At 39.9% G+C, this 22358-nt stretch overlaps 1 protein-coding gene across 4 annotated transcripts in view; it reads right to left on the minus strand.

The window, feature by feature from the left end:
- The window catches only part of CDKL2 (cyclin dependent kinase like 2), a 53134-nt gene that overhangs the window by 29163 nt on the left and 1613 nt on the right, over positions 1-22358 (minus strand). For all 4 annotated transcript variants that reach the window (XM_055384505.2, XM_031010561.3, XM_055384507.2 and 1 more), the window contains exons 2-4: positions 19273-19469; positions 7741-7935; positions 656-834 (exon numbers count right to left, since the gene is read on the minus strand). In XM_055384505.2, coding sequence (XP_055240480.1) covers positions 656-834; positions 7741-7935; positions 19273-19440 — 542 coding nt within the window. In that variant the 5' untranslated portion in view covers positions 19441-19469. The remainder of the gene's footprint in view (positions 1-655; positions 835-7740; positions 7936-19272; positions 19470-22358) is intronic.

A 22358-nucleotide genomic window follows, 5' to 3' on the forward strand; every position in this document is an offset into this window, starting at 1 on the left:
TGAAACTATCTTAAAAATCAGTTACAAGAACTCAAAGAATATGCAAGCATCATTTGGCATAGGAACAACTACCTTAAAATGCTTAAGGTTATTGCTGAATTATAAAATGGCGCAAAAATTATAACATGGTAGCAAAATAAGAACTCAGTAATCAAGAAAATAATAAATAATGTTTAGTGTGCTCTGACAACAGAACTTGTAGAAAATATTTTAGAAAGATTTCAATCAAAAGCAATAAAAGTTACAACCCTTTCTTCTTTGAAGAATTCCCTTGTGAAGAAAATTTATGTTTTAAAAACATTTTACTTAATTATATTTCTGCCTCCACCCTTGCTTACTCCATCTTCCCCATTCCAACAATGTCACATTTAACCAATCAATGTTCACCTCTCTTTACAAGTGATAAATATATCTATTTCCAACCCACTGTATAAAATAGACCACTTAATTTCCCCACCTCTAAAATAAGTATACTTGTTTCACAGGAATGTTTAAAGGGGAAGCACCAAAAATGATTACAAGTTACTTTATATAGCCCCTGAAACTCAAGCCTTCCTTTCAGTATTAGAGGGATCATTTACTATATCATAAACATATTCCACTATAGCAAGAAGCAAGAGTAAAAATCTACTCCTCCCCATTACTGATGTCTTACTTGCCATACTTGACATCACCAACCAGTAGTTCTGGAGCTCTGTACCATCGGGTTGCCACATAATCAGTATAAACCTCCCCAGGAGCTGCCAATGTTCGCGCAAATCCAAAATCGCATAGCTTCACAACGCCAGACTGGGAGACTAATATATTCTCTGGCTTTATATCTCTGTGTATGATCTAGACAAGAAGCAGAGTGTGACGGATGTTAAATAAAATTAATTATTTTGGGGCACCTGCTATGTGCAGGGCATTGTATGTTGTCCCTATAAAGAATACAAACAAAAGCACAGAAAGTTGCTCCTAGCCCTAAACAACCTAGGACCTAGTTGGGCAAGAAAGAACATCTATACTTGAAATTTTATTTGAACAATCAAAAATATTGGATAAAATATATTTTTTCAAATTACTAAATCAACTGTTCAGTTAATGACTGCTCTCAAGACTAAGAGAGTAAAGCTATCATTGAAGCTGGGGCAGTCAGGGAAAATTTTTATGAAAGGGGTGTGCTGTAACGTAGGTCTTTAATACTAAGTATGACCTAGATAAATAAAGAGAAAGAAGGGCAGCCCAAGTGAATGTAACAAGGAGAGCAAGAATGGAAATGGGGATAGATAAGAGATTGTGGGGAAAAAAATTTTTTTTTTTTTGAGACGGAGTCTCGCTCTGTCACCCAGGATGGAGTGCAGTGGTGCGATCTCGGCTCACTGCAAGCTCCACCTCCCGGGTTCACGCCATTCTCCTGCCTCAGCCTCCCGAGTAGGTGGGACTACTGGCGCCTGCCACCACGCCCGGCTAATTTTTTGTATTTTTAGTAGAGACGGCGTTTCACCGTGTTAGCCAGGATGGTCTCGATCTCCTGACCTCGTGATCTGCCCGCTTGGCCTCCCAAAGTGCTGAGATTACAGGCGTGAGCCACCGCGCCCCGGCCAAAAACCATTTTTTTTTTTTTTTTTTTTTTTTTAGGCATCGTCTTGCTCTTGTCGCCCGGGCTGGAGTGCAATGGCGCGATTTTGGCTCACTGCAACCTCCGCCTCCTGGGTTCAAGCGATTCTCCTGTCTCAGCCTCCCGAGTAGCTGAGATTACAGGCGCCTGCCACCATGCCCAACTAATTTTTGTACTTTTAGTAGAGACGGGGTTTCACCATGTTGGCCAGGATGGTCTCAAACTCCTGACCTCAGGTGATCCACCTGCCTCGTCCTCCCAAAGTGCTGGGATTACAGGCGTGAGCCACCACACCTGGCCAGAAAACGTTTTTTTCTAGAGTATAGGTTGTGTGAAGTGGAGGAGGAATATCTCAGCTGACATACTAGGAAGTGTGGCAAGACCCTGGGAACCCACGGAAGTGATAGACAATGTGGTGTCTAAAATTGATGTTGGCTATAAATGAGCTAAATCAGAGAGAAAGACGAGAGGCAGGAAGAAGAGCAGTGGGACCAGTATGAGGTGATAAAGGCCTAACCTAGGTTGGTGCTCAGAGGAATGGGAAGGAGGAAATACAGTTTAGAAATACAATAAATCAAAAATCAATAGGCCACACGCAGTGGCTCACGCCTGTATTCCCAGCACTTTGGGAGGCCGAGGCAGGCAGATCACTTGAGGTCAGGAGTTCAAGACCAGCCTGGCCAACATGGTGAAACCTTGTCTCTACTAAAATACAAAAAAGTAGCTGGGTGTGCTGGCACGTGCTTGTAATCCCAGCTACTTGAGTGGTTGAGGCAGGAGAATTGCTTGTACCCAGGAGGTGGAGGTTGCAGTGAGCCAAGATTGCACCACTGTACTCCAGCCTGGGCAACAGAGCGAGACTCCATCTCAAAAAAAAAAAAAAGAAAGAAAGAAAGAAATAGAATTTAGAAGAGTCGTAGATATTTTGTAGATATTTTGTTTGAACCTGAGAATTTAAAAGAATGGTGGTTTCATTTTCAAAATTAGAAAAGCCTAGAGAAAGTTAGTTTTAATGGAATAATTAGTTTAGTTTTAATCATTGGACTTTTGGGTGGAATGCTGAGCACCCAAGTATAGACATTCATCAGGCAATTAGAAATGTAAAGAGTAAACAAAAACATCAGTGATTAAAATTTCTAAAGGAGAGACTTTGTAAGAATAAAACAGGATGCTGATATTCAGATAATATTTAAAAATCTGGCCAGGTGCGGTGGCTCATGCCTGTAATCCCAGCACTTTGGGAGGTTGAGGTGGGTGGACCATGAGGTCAGGAGTTTGAGACCAGCCTGGCCAACATGGTGAAACCCCGTCCCTAGTCAAAATACAAAAATTAGCCAGGCACTATGGCAGGCACCTGTAATCCCAGCTACTTGGGAGGCTCAGGCAGGAGAATCTCCTGAACCTAGGAGGGGGAAGGTTGCAGTGAGCCGAGATTGCGCCATTGCACTCCAGCCTGGGCGACAGAGACTCCATCTCAAAATATATATATATAATATTATATAGATACATATCAAATATATGATATATATTATATATATAAAAAATATATATTTAAAAATCTACAGCTAGGCAAAAGACATTATTAGGCCTAATTCTCTAATATAAGCAAATTGTATTTTGAAAACTAAAAAAGATAGATTTGTTTTAACTCTTTCAGAAGACCAGCATCCTAAATGGCAATCTGCCATTGCTGAGCACGTTGTATAGGCTACCAACTTTATTACCCTAGATATCAGTGATGAGGACACAGGTCCAGTCTCAGACCACCTGTGCTGTGGTAGAAAGAGCTAAACTGGGGCCGGGTGCGGTGGCTCACACTTGTAATCCCAGCACTTTGGGAGACCGAAGCGGGTGGATCACGAGGTCAGGAGATCGAGACATCCTGGCTAATACAGTGAAACCCCGTCTCTACCAAAAATACAAAAAATTAGTTAGGCATGGTGGCAGGCGCCTGTAGTCCCAGCTACTCAGGAGGCTGAGGCAGGGAGAATGGCGTGAACCTGGGAGGCGGAGCTTGCAGTGAGCCGAAATCGAGCCACTGCACTCCATCCTGGGCGACAGAGCGAGCCTCCATCTCAAAAAGAAAAGAAAAAGAAAAAAAGAAAGAGCTAAACTGGGAGTCAGGAGACCTGGGTCTAGTCCCTGGTTTTCAGTACAGCCATAGACAACTCAATCTTTCTAAGTCTATCTTCTCGGCCCACAAATGAGAGGGCTAAAGTGCATGATCACCATGTTTCTTCCCAACTCTAATACCTTATAACTTAAGTAACACAATAGATTCTAAGTATAACCAAGATGATACGAGTTGAATTTTTTCTAAAATCCATCATTGCAGACTGGGATGGCCAGAGAAAGTACTATGAAAAGGGTAGGCTCTGACATGGGTCTTTAATACTAGATATAACCTAAATAAATTATGATACCTAGTAATTTCAGTAAAAAAAGTCGTTTAGGGTTCTACAAACCTCATAATGTTCTGTACTATTCGGGTCAAACTTCAATGGGCAGCAATCTTAAATTTGTTTTTAAATATGTTATTCAGTCTGGCTCATAAAGGATTAAAATCATATTTATATTTTAAAAAATTCAAGTGCTCACATATATAGATACATTTAAAAATGAATAATATATTTGAGAATAAATGTTTTCATTTTCTTAAAGTCAAGCATCTCATCCTTATGTGTACGTATATGTGTTTATATATATGTATGTATGTATGTATATATTTGTGTGTTTTATTCCAGCCACTACCGTTATTATCTGTCTACATTAAAAAGAGAAATGTTAACTGCCCAGAAAACAAAACCTTAAAATATACCTTTAATAATAATGGTAATAATAGCTGACACTTGAATACTTATGTGTCAGGCACTATTCTAAATGTTTTTCATGTTTTAACTTATTTTATTCTCACAATAACCCTAAGGATAGGAGCTATTATTATCTCCATTTAACTAGGGGCTGGGAGTAAGGATTGGAGAAAAGGTACTAGGGTTTGAGAAGAAAGAGGGTAAGAAATCACAATCTAGAAGAGTTTAAGAGTAAATGGAGGCTGGGCACAGTGGCACACCTGTAATACCAGCACTTTGGGAGGCCGAGGTGGGCCGATCACTTGAGGCCAAAAGTTCAAGACCAGCCTGGCCAACATGGCGAAACCCCATCTCTACTAAAAATACAAAAATTAGCCAGGCATGGTGGTGCACACCGGTAATCCCAGCTACTTGAGAGTCCGAGGCAGGAGAACCGCTTGAACCCAGGAGGCAGAGGTTGCAGTGAGCCAAGATCGTGCCACTGCACTCTAGCATGGGTGACACAGTGAGATTCTGTCTCAAAAAAAAAAAAAAAAAAAGAGTAAATGGACTGGAAAAAAAGTAGTATGCCAGGCAACACTAATAACACTAATGCTCCCTTGAGATAAGTGTTCATAAATTAGAGTGAGATCAGTTCTCCACCCATAAAAATTCACATTTTCTATAGTTTAAAGAGATATGTAAATGCTCTGAAGCTTAGCAGGGAACCACTTTTTTTTTTTTTTTGAGATGGAGTTTCGTTCTTGTTGCCCAGGCTGGAGTGCAATGGCACAATCTCGGCTTACCGCAACCTCTGCCTCCCAGGTTCAAGCAATTCTCCTGCCTCAGCCTTCCAAGTAGCTGGGATTACAGGCATGTGCCACCACGCCCAGCTAATTTTGTATTTTTAGTAGAGACGGGGTTTCACCATGTTGGCCAGGCTGGTCTCAAACTCCCGACCTCAGGTGATCCACCCACCTCGGCCTCCCAAATTGCTGGAATTACAGGCATGAGCCACCGTGCCTGGAGAAACGCTAGATTTTAAAATCTTTTTGTTTGTTTGTTTTTGAGACAGAGTCTCGCCATGTTGCCCAGGCTGGGGGGCAGTGGCACGATCTCAGCTCACTGCAACCTCCGCCTCCTGGGTCCAAGCAATTCTCCTGCCTCAGCCTCCCAAGCAGCTGGGATTACAGGTGCCTGCCACCATGCCCGGCTAATTTTTTTATATTTTTAGTAGAGATGGGGTTTCACCACGTTGGCCAGGCTGGTTTCGAACTCCTGACCTCAAGTGATCAGACCACGTCGGCCCCACAAAGTGCTAGGATTACAGGCATGAGCCACCACACCAGGCCTAAAATCTCTTTCCTTAAACACAGAATGGCACTCATGCCAGCAGTACTTGACTCTAAACTGCCTGGATGTATCTGTACATCTGAAGGTAGAATGTGTTATATTAAACATGGGTTGATTCATCATGAAAGTATAAGAATAAAGGGACACAGAAGCAATGTAGGCAGGACACATTCAAATGCGCTTCTAATGTGAGAGAGACAATGGTTCTTTTTGCTTACTGGTTCCACTGGCAAGCCTATCCTTAGTACAGAGATGAATGTAGGTCATTCAGCCACCTAACTCCAAATATTACAGGCCCATTGGGAAGATATCATCATTTTTATGAAGAAGGATGAATCAGTATCTTTTAAACTGATACATTAAGTATTTGATTCACTAACACCTCATGCTGATCTGATTTCCTGCAAATCCAACATTATTGTTATTCTACTTTATATATTTCACCCCTGTAACAATTATCTCTCTTTGCAATTTACTAAACTGGCATTCAGTCTCCTGAGTTTGGTCAATGTGAGTCTACCCTAAGAGACAGATAGTCTCAAAATTAGGTTTCCCAAAATAGATTTTCTGGGCCGGGAGCGGTGGCTCACGCCTGTAATCCCAGTACTTTGGGAGGCCAAGGCAGGCGGATCACGAGGTCAGAAGATCGAGATCATCCTGGCTAACAAGGTGAAACCCCGTCTCCACTAAAAATATAAAAAAATTCTCCGGGCGTGGTGGCGGGCGCCTGTAGCCCCAGCTACTCCGGAGGCTGAGGCCGGAGAATGGCGTGAGCCTGGGAGGCGGAGCTTGCCGTGAGCCGAGATCGCGCCACTGCACTCCAGCCTGGGCGGTAGAGGGAGACTCCGTCTCAAAAAAAAAAAAAAAAAAAAATAGATTTTCTGAGCCTGGATCATTCCAAAGTTGCCAGGAGGCCACTATGGAAGGCCTCCTAAAAAAGGGCAGTGTCTTTCCCACTGGAAACTAGGTGTCTGCCTCTACTGAGCAATTTTTTTATGTATGTAAACTTACACTATAACTCAGTAACATAACAAAACTACACAATAAAAGACAGTTAAAAAATTAGAGACAGTGAATAATAATAATAACCGAAAAGAAATATATCAATTTAGGTGGCAGGTATGTAAAATGATTTTTTCTTTCTTTTATAATTATCTTTAGTTTTAAATTTTTCTGCCATTAATATTTATTACTCTTATAATCACACAAAAAAAGTCATTTAAAATATTTTGTAAAACTGGCAAAATCTATGTGTTGAGCTATTCATTTATACTTTATAGGTATCACTCTTCTTGTAAGTGCTTTTATATGATACTCAAAGTATATAAAATTATTGTGATAGACTACAGGGTAAGGGTAGAAATTTTCATACATTCACACTTTGTAATTAGGCAAGAGAAAACAAACTAACAAATACACAGACCCTTGGGTCTATACATTTCTCAAAATTCATCACTTAAAATTTGTGCATTTCACTTAGTAAATATTACCTTAAAAAAGAACAGAAAATAGGGCCAGGCACGGTGGCTCATGGCTGTAATCCCAGCACTTTGGGAGGCCAAGGCAGGCAGATCACCTGAGGTCAGGAGTTTTGAGACTAGCCTGGCCAACATGGTGAAACCCCATCTCTACTAAGAATACAAAAATTAGCCGGGCATAGTGGTGCATGCCTGTAATCCCAGCTACTCAGGAGGCTGAGGCAAGAGAATCACTTGAACCTGGGGGGCAGAGGTTGCAGTGAGCTGAGATCTTGCCACTGCACTCCAGCCTGGGCGAAAGAGCAAGACTCTGTCTCGGAAAAAAACAAAACAAACAAACAAACAAAAAAACCCAGAAAACAAATATTTAACTCCAATTAATAGATGCACAGATGAAGTATTTAGTGTTAAAGTATACTGATGTCTGCAACTTATTTTCAAATGCATAAATCAATAAGACAGATTAAAGGATTAATGAATAAATATGTGATAAAGCAAATTATTTAAACCCAATACTTACATTGTGACTGTGACAAAATCCAATTCCATTAATAATCTGAAACAAATACTTTTGAACTACTTGGTAGTCTAGTCCATTTGGAAAGAGCTCCAAGTCATCAAGAATTGTGTGGTCAACAAATTCAAAGACTAGGTACCATCGTTTTTTTTTCTTACACACTTCCAAGAGATTCACCAAGTTTTCATGCCTAAGTTGCTGTTATTAAAAAATGCAAAATAGCTGTTATTTAAAAATGCAAAATAGTTTATATAAACTAAGATCAAATTATTAGCAATTATTTAAAATAGATCTCAGCATAAGAAAAATATATAAATAAAATGCATACACAGTGTAAATTGTAAAAGCATATTCTGGTTTTTAAACTACAATTGAGAGACTATATTGCTCCTTTCTCCTCTCAGAGAACAAAATAAAGCTAATAAGAAAAATAAGTGTAACTCCATCTTTGCTGACACTAAGAGGGATCTATGACCCCCCCTACTCACAACAAATGGGATGGGACTACTAAATCTAATCAAGGTCAAACAGGAGTATAGGAAGACACCAAAAGATCATCTGTGGCTACAAAGCTGGCAGCGTAAGAGTTCTCTGAAGCCAGTGACATACCCTGAAAAGACAAAAAAGTCCTCCTTTAAGATAATGGAAAACTATGTATATATATATATATGAAATAAGGCTCATAGACAGCAGTGAAAACATTCCTAGAACTGAATGGCACCAAGAAACAGCAGTGGGGAAGGGTTGGATAAGGAATCACACACAAACACATTTGCTGGAAACAATCTCTCAGTGAGGCAGTGTAGAAGGCAAAACAATTCATTATGAACAAACCTGCAACTGCAAGTTTTAGAGAAATTAAACCTAATAGAATTAAATCCCACACTCAGGCATATGTGATAAGGAACACCATTGTGAATTATGGTAAATTCCTGCTAGCCTGGAATAAAGTCATGGCCTCTCCCCAGAGGCCTCCCAGAGGCCTACAAATAGTCCTCCAAAGACTCAGACTTTATTATAGGAAACAATCAAAAAGGAACCAATCAAGGATCTATTCAAAGATGTAAGAAATGGGGAAGAAAGGAGAAAGAAACACAAATGGTAGATTAACACTCACCAGAAAAAAATGTTGCCACCTTTAAAGGGAAAGAAACCAATGGAATGCAGAATACAGCTCTCAAAATCCTCAAGAAAATCCAAGTATGATCCAGGAACTTTATACCCAACCAAACTGTCATTCAAGTAAAAGCATGAATGAGCATTCAAGTAAAAACAACATGAGCATTGAATTCATTTAAGGCAGGACTAAATCTTATACAAATGTGGGCATCATGGTTATGAAACAGAAAGTGAACATTTTAAATGCAACAATGCACAAATGATATAGAAGATGTAAACAAGATAAAAGTGTATATATACACCAGGTGCAGTGGCTCACACCTGTAATCCCAGTGACTTGGGAGGACAAAGCAAGAGAATCACTTGAGGCCAGGAATTTGAGACCAGCCTGGGCATGGTGAGACCCCATCTCTACAAAAAATTTTAAAAATTACCCTGGTGTGGTTGGGCACACCTCTATTGTGGCACTAGTCCCACCTACTTGGGAGGTTAATGTGGGAGAATCACTTGAGCCCACGAGTTGGAGGCTGCAATGAGTGTGGTGAGCCATGATCATGCCACTGCACTTCAGCTCGAGCAACAGAGCAAGACCTTATCTTGAAACAAAATGAAAAAACAAAACACTAAAGTAAATAAGATATTTTCTAAAATCAGATGGTAGGTGAGTGGGAGAGAAAAGGAAATAGAAATATAATAATTAATTTACAAAGAAGTAACTGTGTTATTTAACACTATAGTTATCAAGGTAAGCAATATGGCTAGGCATGGTAGCTTATGCCTGTAATCCCAGCGCTTTGGGAGGCTGAAGTGGAGGGATAGCTTGAGGCCAGGAACTGTAGGCTGCAATAAGCTATGATCATGCCACTGCATTCCAGCCTGGATGACAGAGTGAGACTCTCTTAAAAAATTAAAAAATGAAAAAAGATTACCAAGGAAACATATCCAATATAAATATAAAAATAATATAAGGAATTCAGGGGCCGGGCACAGTGGCTCACACCTGTAATCCCAGCACTTTGGGAGGCTGAGGCAGGTGGATCACCTGAGGTCAGGAGTTCAAGACCAGCCTGGCCAACATGGCAAAACCCAATCTCTACCAAAAATACAAAAAAAATTAGCCAGGCGTAGTGGCATGCCTGGCCACCACCATGAAGTAATGAAGTAATATCAATGAAGTAATCCCAGTTTCTAAGGAGGCTGAGGCAGGAGAATCGCTTGAACCCAGGAGGCGGAAGTTGCAGTGAGCTGAGATTGCACCACTGCACTCCAGCCTGGGTGACAGAGCAAGACACCATCTCCAAAAAAAAAAAAAAAAAAGGAATTCAGAGATCATATAGAAAAATATTTTTTAAAGAGTTATACATCATGGAATATTATGCAGCCATAAAAAAGAATGAGATCATGTCCTTTGCAGGGACATGGATGGAGCTAGAAGCCATTATCCTCAGCAAACTAATAGGAACAGAAAACCAAATACCACATGTTGTCACTTATAAGTGGGAGCTAAATGATGAGGGCACATAGAGGGGAAAAACACACACTGGGGCCTACCGGAGGGCAAAGGGTGGGAGAAGGGAGAGGACCAGGAAAAATGACTGACAAATAATTCTTTAAACCCAAGACTTACATCGTGACTGTGACAAAATCCAATTCCATTATTAATAATCTGAAACAAGTACTTTTGAACTACTTGGTAGTCTAGTCCATTTGGAAAGAGCTCCAAGTCATCAAACCCCATGACACGTTTACCTACGTAACAAACCTGTACATCCTGCACATGTACCCCTGAACTTAAAAGTTAAAAAAAAAAAACTTCTACCCTGCCTTCCCTTAAAACAGACATTTTACAATGTAAAAGAAGTGTTGCCAAGAAAAAAATAAAAGTTATAAAAGAGTACGATATTATACATAATAATAACTAATACTTACACAATGCTTACTATGTTCCAGGTACTATTCTAAGCACAAAAGCCTTATGAAATAGGTACAATTATTATCCTGCTTTATAGCTGAAGCAACTAACTCACACAGAGGTTAAGGAACTTGTCCAAGGTCACACAGCAATAACTGGTAGAGGCATGATTAAAACACCTTCTCAAAAAACCCAAAAAACTAAACAAACCAACAAAAATGCCCCAAAACCCACAAATTTCATATCCTAATGGAACTATAAATTCTGACAAGTTCTGCTTTATCAAATTAAGAAATCTAAATAATACTAGAATGTCAGTTGTTCCATTGGGCTGTTTTGGCACATTTCTAATAGAAGAAAACATTACACTAAAACTTTTTACTCTTTAAAAATTCACACTATAGCACAAGATAATTTCTCTTTCTCTACTCTATGTCAAGTCCTTCTTGCAAAGATTTCCACAGTAGCTCCAACCCTGCAATCATAATTAAAACAGACTATCGGCCGGGCATGGTGGCTCATGCCTGTAATCCCAGCACTTTGGGATGCCAAGGCGGACGGATCACGAGGTCAGGAGTTCAAGATCAGCCTGGCCAAAATGGTGAATCCCTGTCTCTACTGAAAATACAAAAATTAGCCAGGCGTGGTGGCAGGTGCCTGTAGTCCCAGCTACTCAGGAGGCTGAGGCATGAGAATCGCTTGAACCCAGGAGGCAGAGGTTGCAGTGAGCCCAGATCGTGCCACTGTACTCCAACCTGGGCAACAGAGCGAGACTCCGTCTCAAAAAAAAAAAAAAAAAAAAAAAAAAAGCACAGACTATCAGCTCCACAGGTTCTCTGTCTTTGTGCTTATATTTTTAATGGCAGATGGTTATCTTCTTTGGTAATGGCAGACTGAGTAACTCAGACCAGGCCTCCAATTGAAAATTCTTCTTTTTTTTTTTTTTTTTTTTTTTTTTGAGACGGAGTTTCGCTCTTGTTGCCCAGGCTGGAGTGCAATGGCGCGATCTCGGCTCATCGCAACCTCCTCCGCCTGCCAGGTTCAAGCAATTCTCCTGCCTCGGCCTCCCGAATAGCTGGGATTACAGACATGCGCCACCATGCCCAGCTAATTTTGTATTTTTAGTAGAGACGGGGTTTCTCCGTGTTGGTCAGGCTGGTCTGGAACTCCCGACCTTAGGTGATCCGCCCGCCTTGGCCTCCCAAAGTGCTGGGATTACAAGCGTGAGTTGCCGCGCCCAGCCACTGAAAATTCTTTAAAAGTTGGATTAATTTTCAAAAAATCTTCTTAAACATACAAAAGGCTAAAACGACAGTAAGGATTACTGGGCTAAAATCAAGAACATGAGAATCCAGAAAGTTAACCTCAGGACTCAAAGCTAATTTTGACATCAAGTAACAAATGTGGAAATGAGCTTTGATTTTTGTGGCTCCCCAGGGCTAAAAGGGAAAAGCCAAAGTCCAAAAGCCTTCTAAAGGTGGGATATCTGAGAAACCACCTCCAGTTAAAGCTAGGACCCAAAAAACTACATCCTCCAGAGTGAAAATGAACAGAAATAAACGAGGCATCACTAGACTTAATTTAACATCACGTTCAAGGAACTAAAAGCCTTGAACATGGATTCACATACTGGACTGGGAGCATCTCCATGTACCTGTCAGAAGCAAATGAGTATCGCCTCTGGACAAAGAAAACCCTACCTTAGCCTCAAAATATTTCTACAAATAAAATTTCAAAAACAACATTCAGTTCTAAAGGATAATGAGAAACACAAGATAAAAAGAGACTATAAGCAAGAACTTTGAACTTACTAAGGAGGTCCTGGGCTGGTAGTGTGCTTGTAGCAGACAGAAACCAGAACTGGGAAAATTTTAATGTAAATATTTTTCATTACGAAGGGTATAGTTAATTACTAAAGGGGGTAAAAGAACACTATAAGGGATATGTTTAAACTAGCAAAAACAGGAAGCCCCACTTTTAGGGCTGAAGGAAAGTACATAGGGACAAGAAGGAACTAAAAATGTAGAAGAGCCCCCAATAACCACCAGACACGTAGTCCTCATTGGAAATGGCCCAGCAGCCACAAAAATGTAAAGATTGCCAATAGTGAAAAAATTCACCAGAGCACACAGGCCAGAGATGGTTTGTAGAGTGGCCAGCAGTTGGTAGAGAAACTCACCAGAATGTGCAGGTAGGCCAGAACTGGTCCTTGAAAGATGCTGAAGTGAGCTAACAGACCTCCCACATGGTGATGGGCTCACAGCTGTATCAAAAAAAAAAAAAAAAAAAAAAAAAAGCACACCAGAAGCTGGAAGAAAAGTCTCTTCCTCTTGCTAAGGACCGACAATGTCTTTCCATGCCCTCTATCTGTTGACAAAACCTAAAATCAAATCAGCGGGCAATAAAAAAGAAATGTTTACAGAGTCCAGTTCTAATATCACAAAGTAGGTAAAAAAAAGGAGTGATTTGGAGTTGAGAGACAATAAATTGATTACTGGCACAGTGCCCATGAACATGGAAGAATGAAATAAAAATTGTCTGTGGAGAAAAATATTTTTACCTTAGCCTCAAATTATTTTAAAAAAATAATCTTTCAGGACAGGCGTGGTGGCTCCCGCCTATGATTCTAGCATTTGGGTAGGTTGAGGCAGAAAAATTGCTTGAGCTCAGTAGTTTGAGACTAGTCTGGGCAACATTCTGAGATCCTGTCTCCACAAAAAATAAAAAAAATTAGCTGGGCATGGTGGCACATGACTGTAGTCCAAGCTTCAAAGCTACTTAGGAAGCTGAGGCAGGAGGACTGCTTGAGTCTGGAAGATTGAGGCTGAAGTGAGCCATAATTGCACCACTGCACTCCAGCCTGGGTGACAGAACAAGACCCTGTCTAAAAAATAATAACAATGATAATAATAGTATTTCAAAGACAAGGTTCAGCAAAAATTGAAGATAAGCAGGCATACAATGAAATAAGACACCATAAGTAAGAAATACCAGAAAATATCGGCAATTGAAACAGATACAGAATGACTTCAGATATTGTAATTATCAGATATGGACTACTACTCTTTAAAAAAGAAAGCCAACCTCAAAAAATGGAGGGAACTTAAAACCATAAAAAGTAACATAACAGATGTGGACCCAAATAAAAATCCTAGGATAGAAAAGTATAATTACTTTTGTTCACAGTAACAGTAGACTAGGTAATTTGTAACAATTCTCCAACTGAATACAAGTAGAAAAGCTGGACAAAATATATAACATAACTACTTGGAGGAACGAAAAAGATAATATAGTAAAAAATACCTGGGCTAGGAAGACAGAAACCCAGAAAAGTGAGCCAGGCAATTAGGGCCAAATTTTTTTTAACCCAAGAAACATATGCCACTTTAGAGGGAAGACTAAGAGGATCAGTAGCATTTTTCACCATTTTGCAGGCCTAAGGTAGCAGTGATTGACGTTCAGGGGCCGTGAAGGTGAAAAGAAGGAGTACAGTGCTGGTGAAATCCCTTCATTTGGGTTAGCCCTAAAAGTCCTCAAGCTATCAGTAGTAGCTGATATGAATCTTAGTATATGAAGCTGAATTCTTAAATGGGACAGTAGCAGTATGTGAAGCAACAATTATAGCTGAGCATTTTTTTTTTTTTGAGATGGAGTCTTACTCTGTTGTCCAGGCTGGAGTGCAGTGGCATGATCTTGGTTTACTTCAACCTCTGTCTGCCAGGTTCAAGAGATTCTCCTGCCTCAGCCTCCCGAGTAGCTGGGACTATAGGCGCGCACCACCATGCCCAGCTAATTTTTGTATTTTTAGTAGGGACAGGGTTTCACCACGTTGGCCAGGCTGGTCTCGAACTCCTGACCTCAAGTGATCCACCCACCTTGGCTTCCCAAAGTGCTGAGATTACAGGCATGAGCCACCACGCCCAGCATTTTTTTAAAATGGCAAATGACATTATTTGATAGAAGCAAGAGCCATAAAATTAACAGACAAAAAAAAAAAACCCCCCCACACCTAGGCATATTATTGTAAACTCCTGAAAACCAAAGAGAAAACCTTAAAAGTATCTAGAAGAAAATGGTTATTAAGGAACACAGTGAGACTGATGTCTGATTTTTTCAATACAAGCAACGGAGTCAGCAGAACAGTAGGTTTCTATCTTGAACATACTGAATGTAATTAACTGACAACCCTGAATGCTATATCCTGAGAAAACGGCCTTTTTTTTAAGCGATGAGATCTCACTACAGTGCCCAGGCTGGAGTGCAGTGGCTATTCACAGGCATGATCATAGCACACCACAGTCTCAAACTCCTGGGCTCAAGTGATCCTCCCACCTCAGCCTCCTGAATAGCAAAGACTATAGGCCCACGCTATCGCACCGAGCTTGAAATAGTATTTTAAACACAAAGTAGAATACATACTTTTTTTTACACTAACAAAAATGAATAGAATTTCTTATCATCAGATTTGCTTTAAGGAAAATAAACGAAGTGCTTTAAGCATAAGGAAATTGACCCCAGATGGAAACTCAGAAATGTAGGGAAGATTAAAGAGTAATAGAAAGGGTAATATTAGGTATATCCTAATAACTGCTGACTGTGAACAATTTTAAAAGGGATTTAACTATACACAGAATTTAACAATATTACATAGCAGCAATAACACATATATCTGATGGGTGGAGGGGAGAAAGGAGGGGGTAACTGAGGTTAAAATTGCTAAGATTTTTGCATTGTAAAAGTACCTGTTTAAGTATCAATAAGTAAAGTTTGTATATTAAAATATCTAGAACAATCTCTAAAACACCAGCAAAAGAATGTTTAACAAAATAATTTTTAAAAAGAAAAAACCTAGATATATGGAAGGCAACTAGGAAGATAAGTATAAATCCAAATATGTAAGTTTTATATTAAATATAAATAGACTAAACACTCCAAGTAAAATACAAAGACTGTCAGACTGAATAAAACAAAAGAAACAACTGTATCTGCTTATAAGAGATATACTTTACATCTAACGACACAGAAGGTTAATAGGAGAAAGGATTAAAAAGTATATATCATATAAATAATGATCAAAAGTGCAAACATACTAATGACGAAGTGTATGTTAAGACAAGATGACTGGCCAGGCCTGGTGGCTCATGCCTGTAATCCCAACACTTTGGGAAGCCAAAGTGGCTGGATCACGAGGTCAGGAGTTTGAGACCAGCCTGGCCGACATGGTGAAACCCCGTCTCTACTAAAATACAAAAATTAGCCAGGCGTGGTGGCGGGCCCCTGTAATCCCAGCTACTTGGGAGGCTGAGGCAGGAGAATTGCTTGAACCCAGGGGGTAGAAGTTGCAGCGAGACGAGATTGCACCACTGCACTCCAGCCTGGGTGACAGAGCAAGACTCCATCAAAAAAAAAAAAAAAAAAAACAGACAAGAGAGACCAAGAAACAAAAGGATTATACAATGTTCATGAACTGGATGCAATATTGTAAACACATCAATTCTCCACAAATTGATTATATAAATTCAATAAATTCCTAGAGTGTTTATGAACATTGGTAAATTGATTCTAAAATTTATATGGAAATGCAAACAGACAAAAATAGGGAAGATGGTCTTATAGAAGAAGGACAAAACAGAAGGATTTATTCTACCAGATATAAAAACTTACAAACTAGGCCAGCTGCAGTGGCTCACACCTGTAATCCCAGCACTTTGGAAGGCTGAGGAGGGTGGATTGCTTGAGCCAAGCAGCTCAAGACTAGCCTGGGCAACATGGCAAAACCCTATCTTTACCCAAAAAAATACAAAAATTAGCGAAGCATGGTGGCACACGCCTGTAGGCCCAGCAACTCAGAAGGCTGAAGTGGGAGAATCACTTGAGCATGGGAGGCAGAGATTGCAATGAGTCAAGATCATGCCACTGCACTGCAGCCCAGGTGATACAGCAAAACCCTGTCTCAAAAAAAAACCTACTAACTAGAATAAACATGATTGTGAGCTACTGGCGCAAGCTTAAACAAATAGACCAATGGGACAGAATAAAATTTTACCTATATAGGAGAACGTGTGGCAAAAGGAATATTCAGAACAGTGGGGAAAAAGATGGTATTTTCAATAAATGTTTCTGGGACAACTGGATAGCCATAAGGGAAAAGTCATAAGATTTGACTGTGTCAAACACCATTATTAAGATCAAGTATTAGATAATTAGACTTTAACAAATCCCTAGTGTAACCACTAAAAGACAGAAACACAATGTATAATTTCCAAGTTATTAGAAAAAAAAGGAATGATAAATGTAATCAATCCAAGTAACAAAAGACAAAGAAATAGAGAACTGGTAATACAAATAGCACATATTAAGGTGGTAGATATATATATTCAAAATACATCAGATATTATATTACAAGTAAATGGAATAAACGCTCCAATTAAAAGGGAAATATTATCAAACAGGAAAAAAGCAAAATATAACTATACGGTTTTCACAAGAGATACATCTAAACAACAATTCAGAAAAATTAGGGGGTCAGGCGCGGTGGCTTACGCCTGTAATCTCAGCACTTTGGAAGACTGAGGCGGGCAGATCACCTGAGGTCAGGAGTTTGAGACCAGCCTGGCCAACGTGGTGAAACCCCGTCCCTACTAAAAACACAAAAATTAGCCAGGCGTGGTGGCGGGCACCTACAGTACCAGCTACTCAGGAGGCTGAGGCAGGAGAATCGCTTGAACCCAGGAGGCAGAGGTTGCAGTGAGCCAAGATTACGCCACTGCACTCCAGCCTAGATGACAAGTGTGAAACTCCATCTCAAAAAAAAAAAAAAAAAGAATTCAGAAAAATTAGAAGTAAAAATATGGAAAAGATTTACTATGGAAACGCTAACCAAAATTAAGCTAATGCATGTACTCTTATTAATTTCAAATAAATTAGATCTTAAAACAAAATACTGGCCAGGTGTGGTGGCTCACACCTATAATCTGAACACTTTGAAAGGCCGAGGTAGGAGGATTACTTTAGCTCAGGAGTTAGAGACCAGCCTGAGCAACATAGTGAGACCTTATCTCTACTAAAAATAAAAAAATTAGCCAGGCATAGCAGCACACACCTGCAATCCCAGCTACTTGGGAGACTGAGGTGTAGGATTGCTTGAGCCCAGGGAGTTCAAGGCTGCAGTGAGCCATGATTATGCCACTGCACTCCAGCCTGGAGGACAGAGCAAGACCCTGTCTCAAAAAAACAGAATGAAACGACCGGGCGTGGTGGCTCACACCTGTAATCCCAGCACTTTGGGAGGCTGAGGTGGGCGGATCATGAGGTCAGGAGATCGAGACCATCCCAATCAACATGGTGAAACTCCATCTCTACTAAAATACAAAAAAAAAAAAAATTATCCAGGCATGGTGATGCACACCTGTAGTCCCAGCTGCTTGGGAGGCTGAGGCAGGGGAATCGCTTGAACCCGGGAGGAGGAGGTTGTAGTGAACTGAGATAGCACCATTGCACTCCAGCCTGGTAACAGAGTGAGACTCCGTCTCAAAAAAAACCAACGAAACAAAATATTACTATAATAAAAAGGGTTATTGCATAATGACAAAAGATTTAACTCAACAGCAAGATATAATAATTCTAAATATAACACACTAATAATACTGTTTCTGTTTATAAAAATAAACATTAACTGAACTACAATGAAAAGTAGAAAAATCAATAATCACAAAGGAAGACTTTAACATATTTCTTCTCAGTGTTGGATAAAACAAGCATGTAAGAAAAATAAATAAGAATTTGGAAGATTTGAACAACACAATTAACATGAACTAATGAACATATATGAAATACGTTTCAAGAACAAGAGGGTTTTTTTAATCGACTATATTCTGAACAAAAAGCAAATATCAAGAAATTTCAAAGAAATAAATTCTTATATGGTGTATACTCAGAACATAGGGCAGTTGTCTCACAAATAAATAACCAGGAAAGAATAACCTAGAAAATGTCCATGATTGGAAATACAGAAATATACTTTTAAATAACTCAGGGATTAAGAAAAATATAAGAGAAATGAGAAAATATTGTTAACAATCAAAATTTCCAGGATACATACCAAGCTGTTCCTACAGGAAAACGTATATCCTTAAATGCATATTTGAGGGGAAAAAAGTCTGGAAATTAGAGAAGCATCTATCTCAACAAATTAGGAAAAAGGGCTGCAAAATAAACCCATACAAATAAGTAGAAAAAATGAAATAATAAAGAACAAAAATTAATGGTATTCCTCCTAACAAGTCATCAAATCTGGGGTGGTCTTTGGGACTCCTAACACAGACTATAGATAGATGATTGATAAATACACAGAAAGATACAGAGAGAAGGAACAAACACTTTTAAAATCAGGTTTACATTCACCAGATAAATGAATTTGCATATCTAATCATTGTATTTCTTCTTATTGCCAAAAAAGAAACTTATACTCATATTTTTTCGATTCAATATATGCATTTACTCACCTTTAGTAACTTGATTTCTCGCATTGCAATCTTTTTAACCATTTTGTCATCGTCACTTTCTAAGAACTTCTTTATGGCCACAATTCTTCCAGTATCTTTATTCCTACACTTCATCACCATTCCATAACTCCCCTCTCCAACCAAACCCAGGTTTTCATATTTTTCCATTTTAATTTAAAGTCTGTAGAAACTTTTTGCTGTGAAAACCAAAACATAGATTTAACAACGTTGAGTACGTTAATTTCCTCCGCCTTCCCAGCAAATTAATTCTTCCCTGCTTGTTTTCCATATTAGTCACTGTGTTCATGGCTGTCCTGTATTAATTCACAATTTCCTAGTGTTTCTACATGTAAGCTATGTTTTCAAAATGGTCACACACATTAAGCTATGTTTTCAAAATGGTCACACACATTTCATAATAGACAAGGCAAATGGAATTGAAGCCATTAACTTTAAATTACTAAATGTCATGTTAATGAAATTCCATATATTTTTAATTCCAATAAAGCAATACTTGAGCTATCACACATAACAATTACAACTCACTTTAAAAAGCACAATTCCAGGCCGGGCGCAGTGGCTCACGCCTGTAATCCCAGCACTTTGGGAGGCCGGGGTGGGTGGATCACAAGGTCGGGAGATTGAGACCATCCTGGCTAACACGGTGAAACCCCGTCTCTACTAAAAATACAAAAAACTAGCCGGACTTGGTAGCAGAAACCTGTAGTCCCAGCTACTCGTGAGGCTGAGGCAGGAGAATGGCGTGAACCCGGGAGGCGGATCTTGCAGTGAGCCAAGATCACACCACTGCACTCCAGCCTGGGCAACAGAGTGAGACTCCATCTCAAAAAAAAAAAAAAAGCACAATTCCAGCCTGGGCAACATAGCAAGACTCTGTCTCTACAAAAGACATTTTTAAATTAGCTGGGTGTGGTGGTGTATGCCTGTGGTCCCAGCTACTTGGGAGGCTGAGGCAGGAGAATTGCTTGAGCCCAGGAGGTTGAGGCTGCAGTGAGCTGTGATGGCACTGTACACCAGCCTGAGCAACGGAGCGAGAATCTGTCTCAAAAACAAAACAAAACAAATAAACAAAATGCACAGGCCAGGTGCAGTGGCTCACACCTGTAATCCCAGCACTTTAGAAGGAGGAGGCGGGCAGATCACCTGAGGTCATGAGTTCAAGACCAGCCTGGCCAACATGGTGAAACCCTGTCTCTACTAAAATACAAAAATTAGCCAGGCATGGTGGTGCACCCCTATAGTCCCAGCTACTCGGGAGGCTAAAGCAGGAGAATCCCTTGAACCCGGGAGGCGGAGGTTGCAGTGAGCCAAGATAGCACTATTGCACTCCAGCCTGGGTGACAGAGTGAGACTCTGTCTCAAAAAAAAAAAGGCACAATTCCTTTTCACTCAAAGATGTATAACTGAATTTGGTGGGGGGTTTTGTTTGTTTGTTTGTTTGTTTGGGACGGAGTCTTGCTCTGTTGCCCAGGCTGGAGTGCAGTGGTGAGATTTAGGCTCACTGCAACCTCCACCTCCTGGGTTCAAGCAATTCTCCTGCCTCAGCCTCTGAGTAGCTGGGATTATAGGCGTGAGCCACCACACCCGGGTAAGTTTTGTATTTTCATAGAGATGGGGTTTTGCCATGTTGCCCAGGCTGGTCTCGAACTCCTGACCTCAAGTGATCCACCCACCTTGGCCTCCCGAAGTGCTGGGATTGCAGGCGTGAGCCAGAGCGCCCGGCCTGAATTTAGTTTTAATGAAGATCAACTTTTTTGTTACACTGTATTTAGATCAATGTTGGAAATACTTATGCACCTTCCACTTAATTGGAAAAAATATTTGATCACATAACAAATTAACACAGAGCATCTTTCATAAAATATTTTTCTTTACTTTTCTTTTCTTTTTTTTTTTTTTTTGAAACGGAGTCTCGTGCACTGGCGCGATCTTGGCTCACTGCAACCTCTGCCTCCCAGGTTCAAGCGATTCCCTGTTTCTGCCTCCCCAGTAGCTGGGGTTAAAGCACCGCTACCACGCCCAGCTAATTTTTGTACTTTTAGTAGAGACGGGGTTCCGCCATGTTACTGTTACTATATTGAACTTAGAAAATAAGAGTAATGACATCGGTATATAAGCAGATTTTAAAAATTAATTTAAATGTTATTAAATTTAATATAATTATTAAATTAAATATTAGTAGTACCAAATACAGTAAAAGTATTTCAAAAATCCTGTTAATGATTACTCACTATAAGTACAATTTGAATTTGTGTTTGAAAATTTTTTTTTTTTTGAGACGGAGTCTTGCTCTGTTGCCCAGGCTGGAGTGCAGTGGCGCGATCTTGGCTCACTGCAAACTCCGCCTCCCGGGTCCACGCCATTCTCCTGCCTCAACCTCTAGAGTAGCTGGGACTACAGGCGCCTGCCACCACGCCCGGCTAACTTTTTGTATTGTTAGTAGAGACGGGGTTTCACCGTGTTAGCCAGGATGGTCTCGATCTCCTGACCTCGTGATCTGCCCGCCTCGGCCTCCGAAAGTTCTGGGATTACAGGCGTGAGCCACCGCGCCCGGCCTTGAAATTTTTTACTCATATTATATGACATTTTCTGAATAAAGGCAATCCTAAGAGAATCTTTCTTGTTTTACCAATGATTGATGAAGGTCCAGCAATCATTGGACAAAATGCTTTGGTACAGAAAAAATTATTTCAGTCCAAATACAGATAGATTTTAACTATTATTTCAGTAATAATAGATAAAAAATTATTTCAGTCCAAATACAGATAGATTTTAACAAGAAATAATTCTTGCCTATTGTATTAATTGTATACTTACGGCAATCTAAAATTTACTCAGATCGTGAACTGTTTTTCCTGTTTCTCTATTGGAACAGTGATGCAAAGACAAAACAAATATTCTCTTTGTTCTAGCAAACTATGGTAATCCAATGTATACAATACGTTTTCACATTTGACATATAATAGTTTGAGATTTTATAATATACATATTTTTAATGTAGATATATGTGGAGAACTAGAAGATTGATCTTGAGGGGTGGGAAATGAAAACAATACCAATGAACA

Source organism: Gorilla gorilla, chromosome 3, assembly GCF_029281585.2.
Source record: "Gorilla gorilla gorilla isolate KB3781 chromosome 3, NHGRI_mGorGor1-v2.1_pri, whole genome shotgun sequence".
Taxonomy (NCBI): Eukaryota; Metazoa; Chordata; class Mammalia; order Primates; family Hominidae; genus Gorilla; species Gorilla gorilla.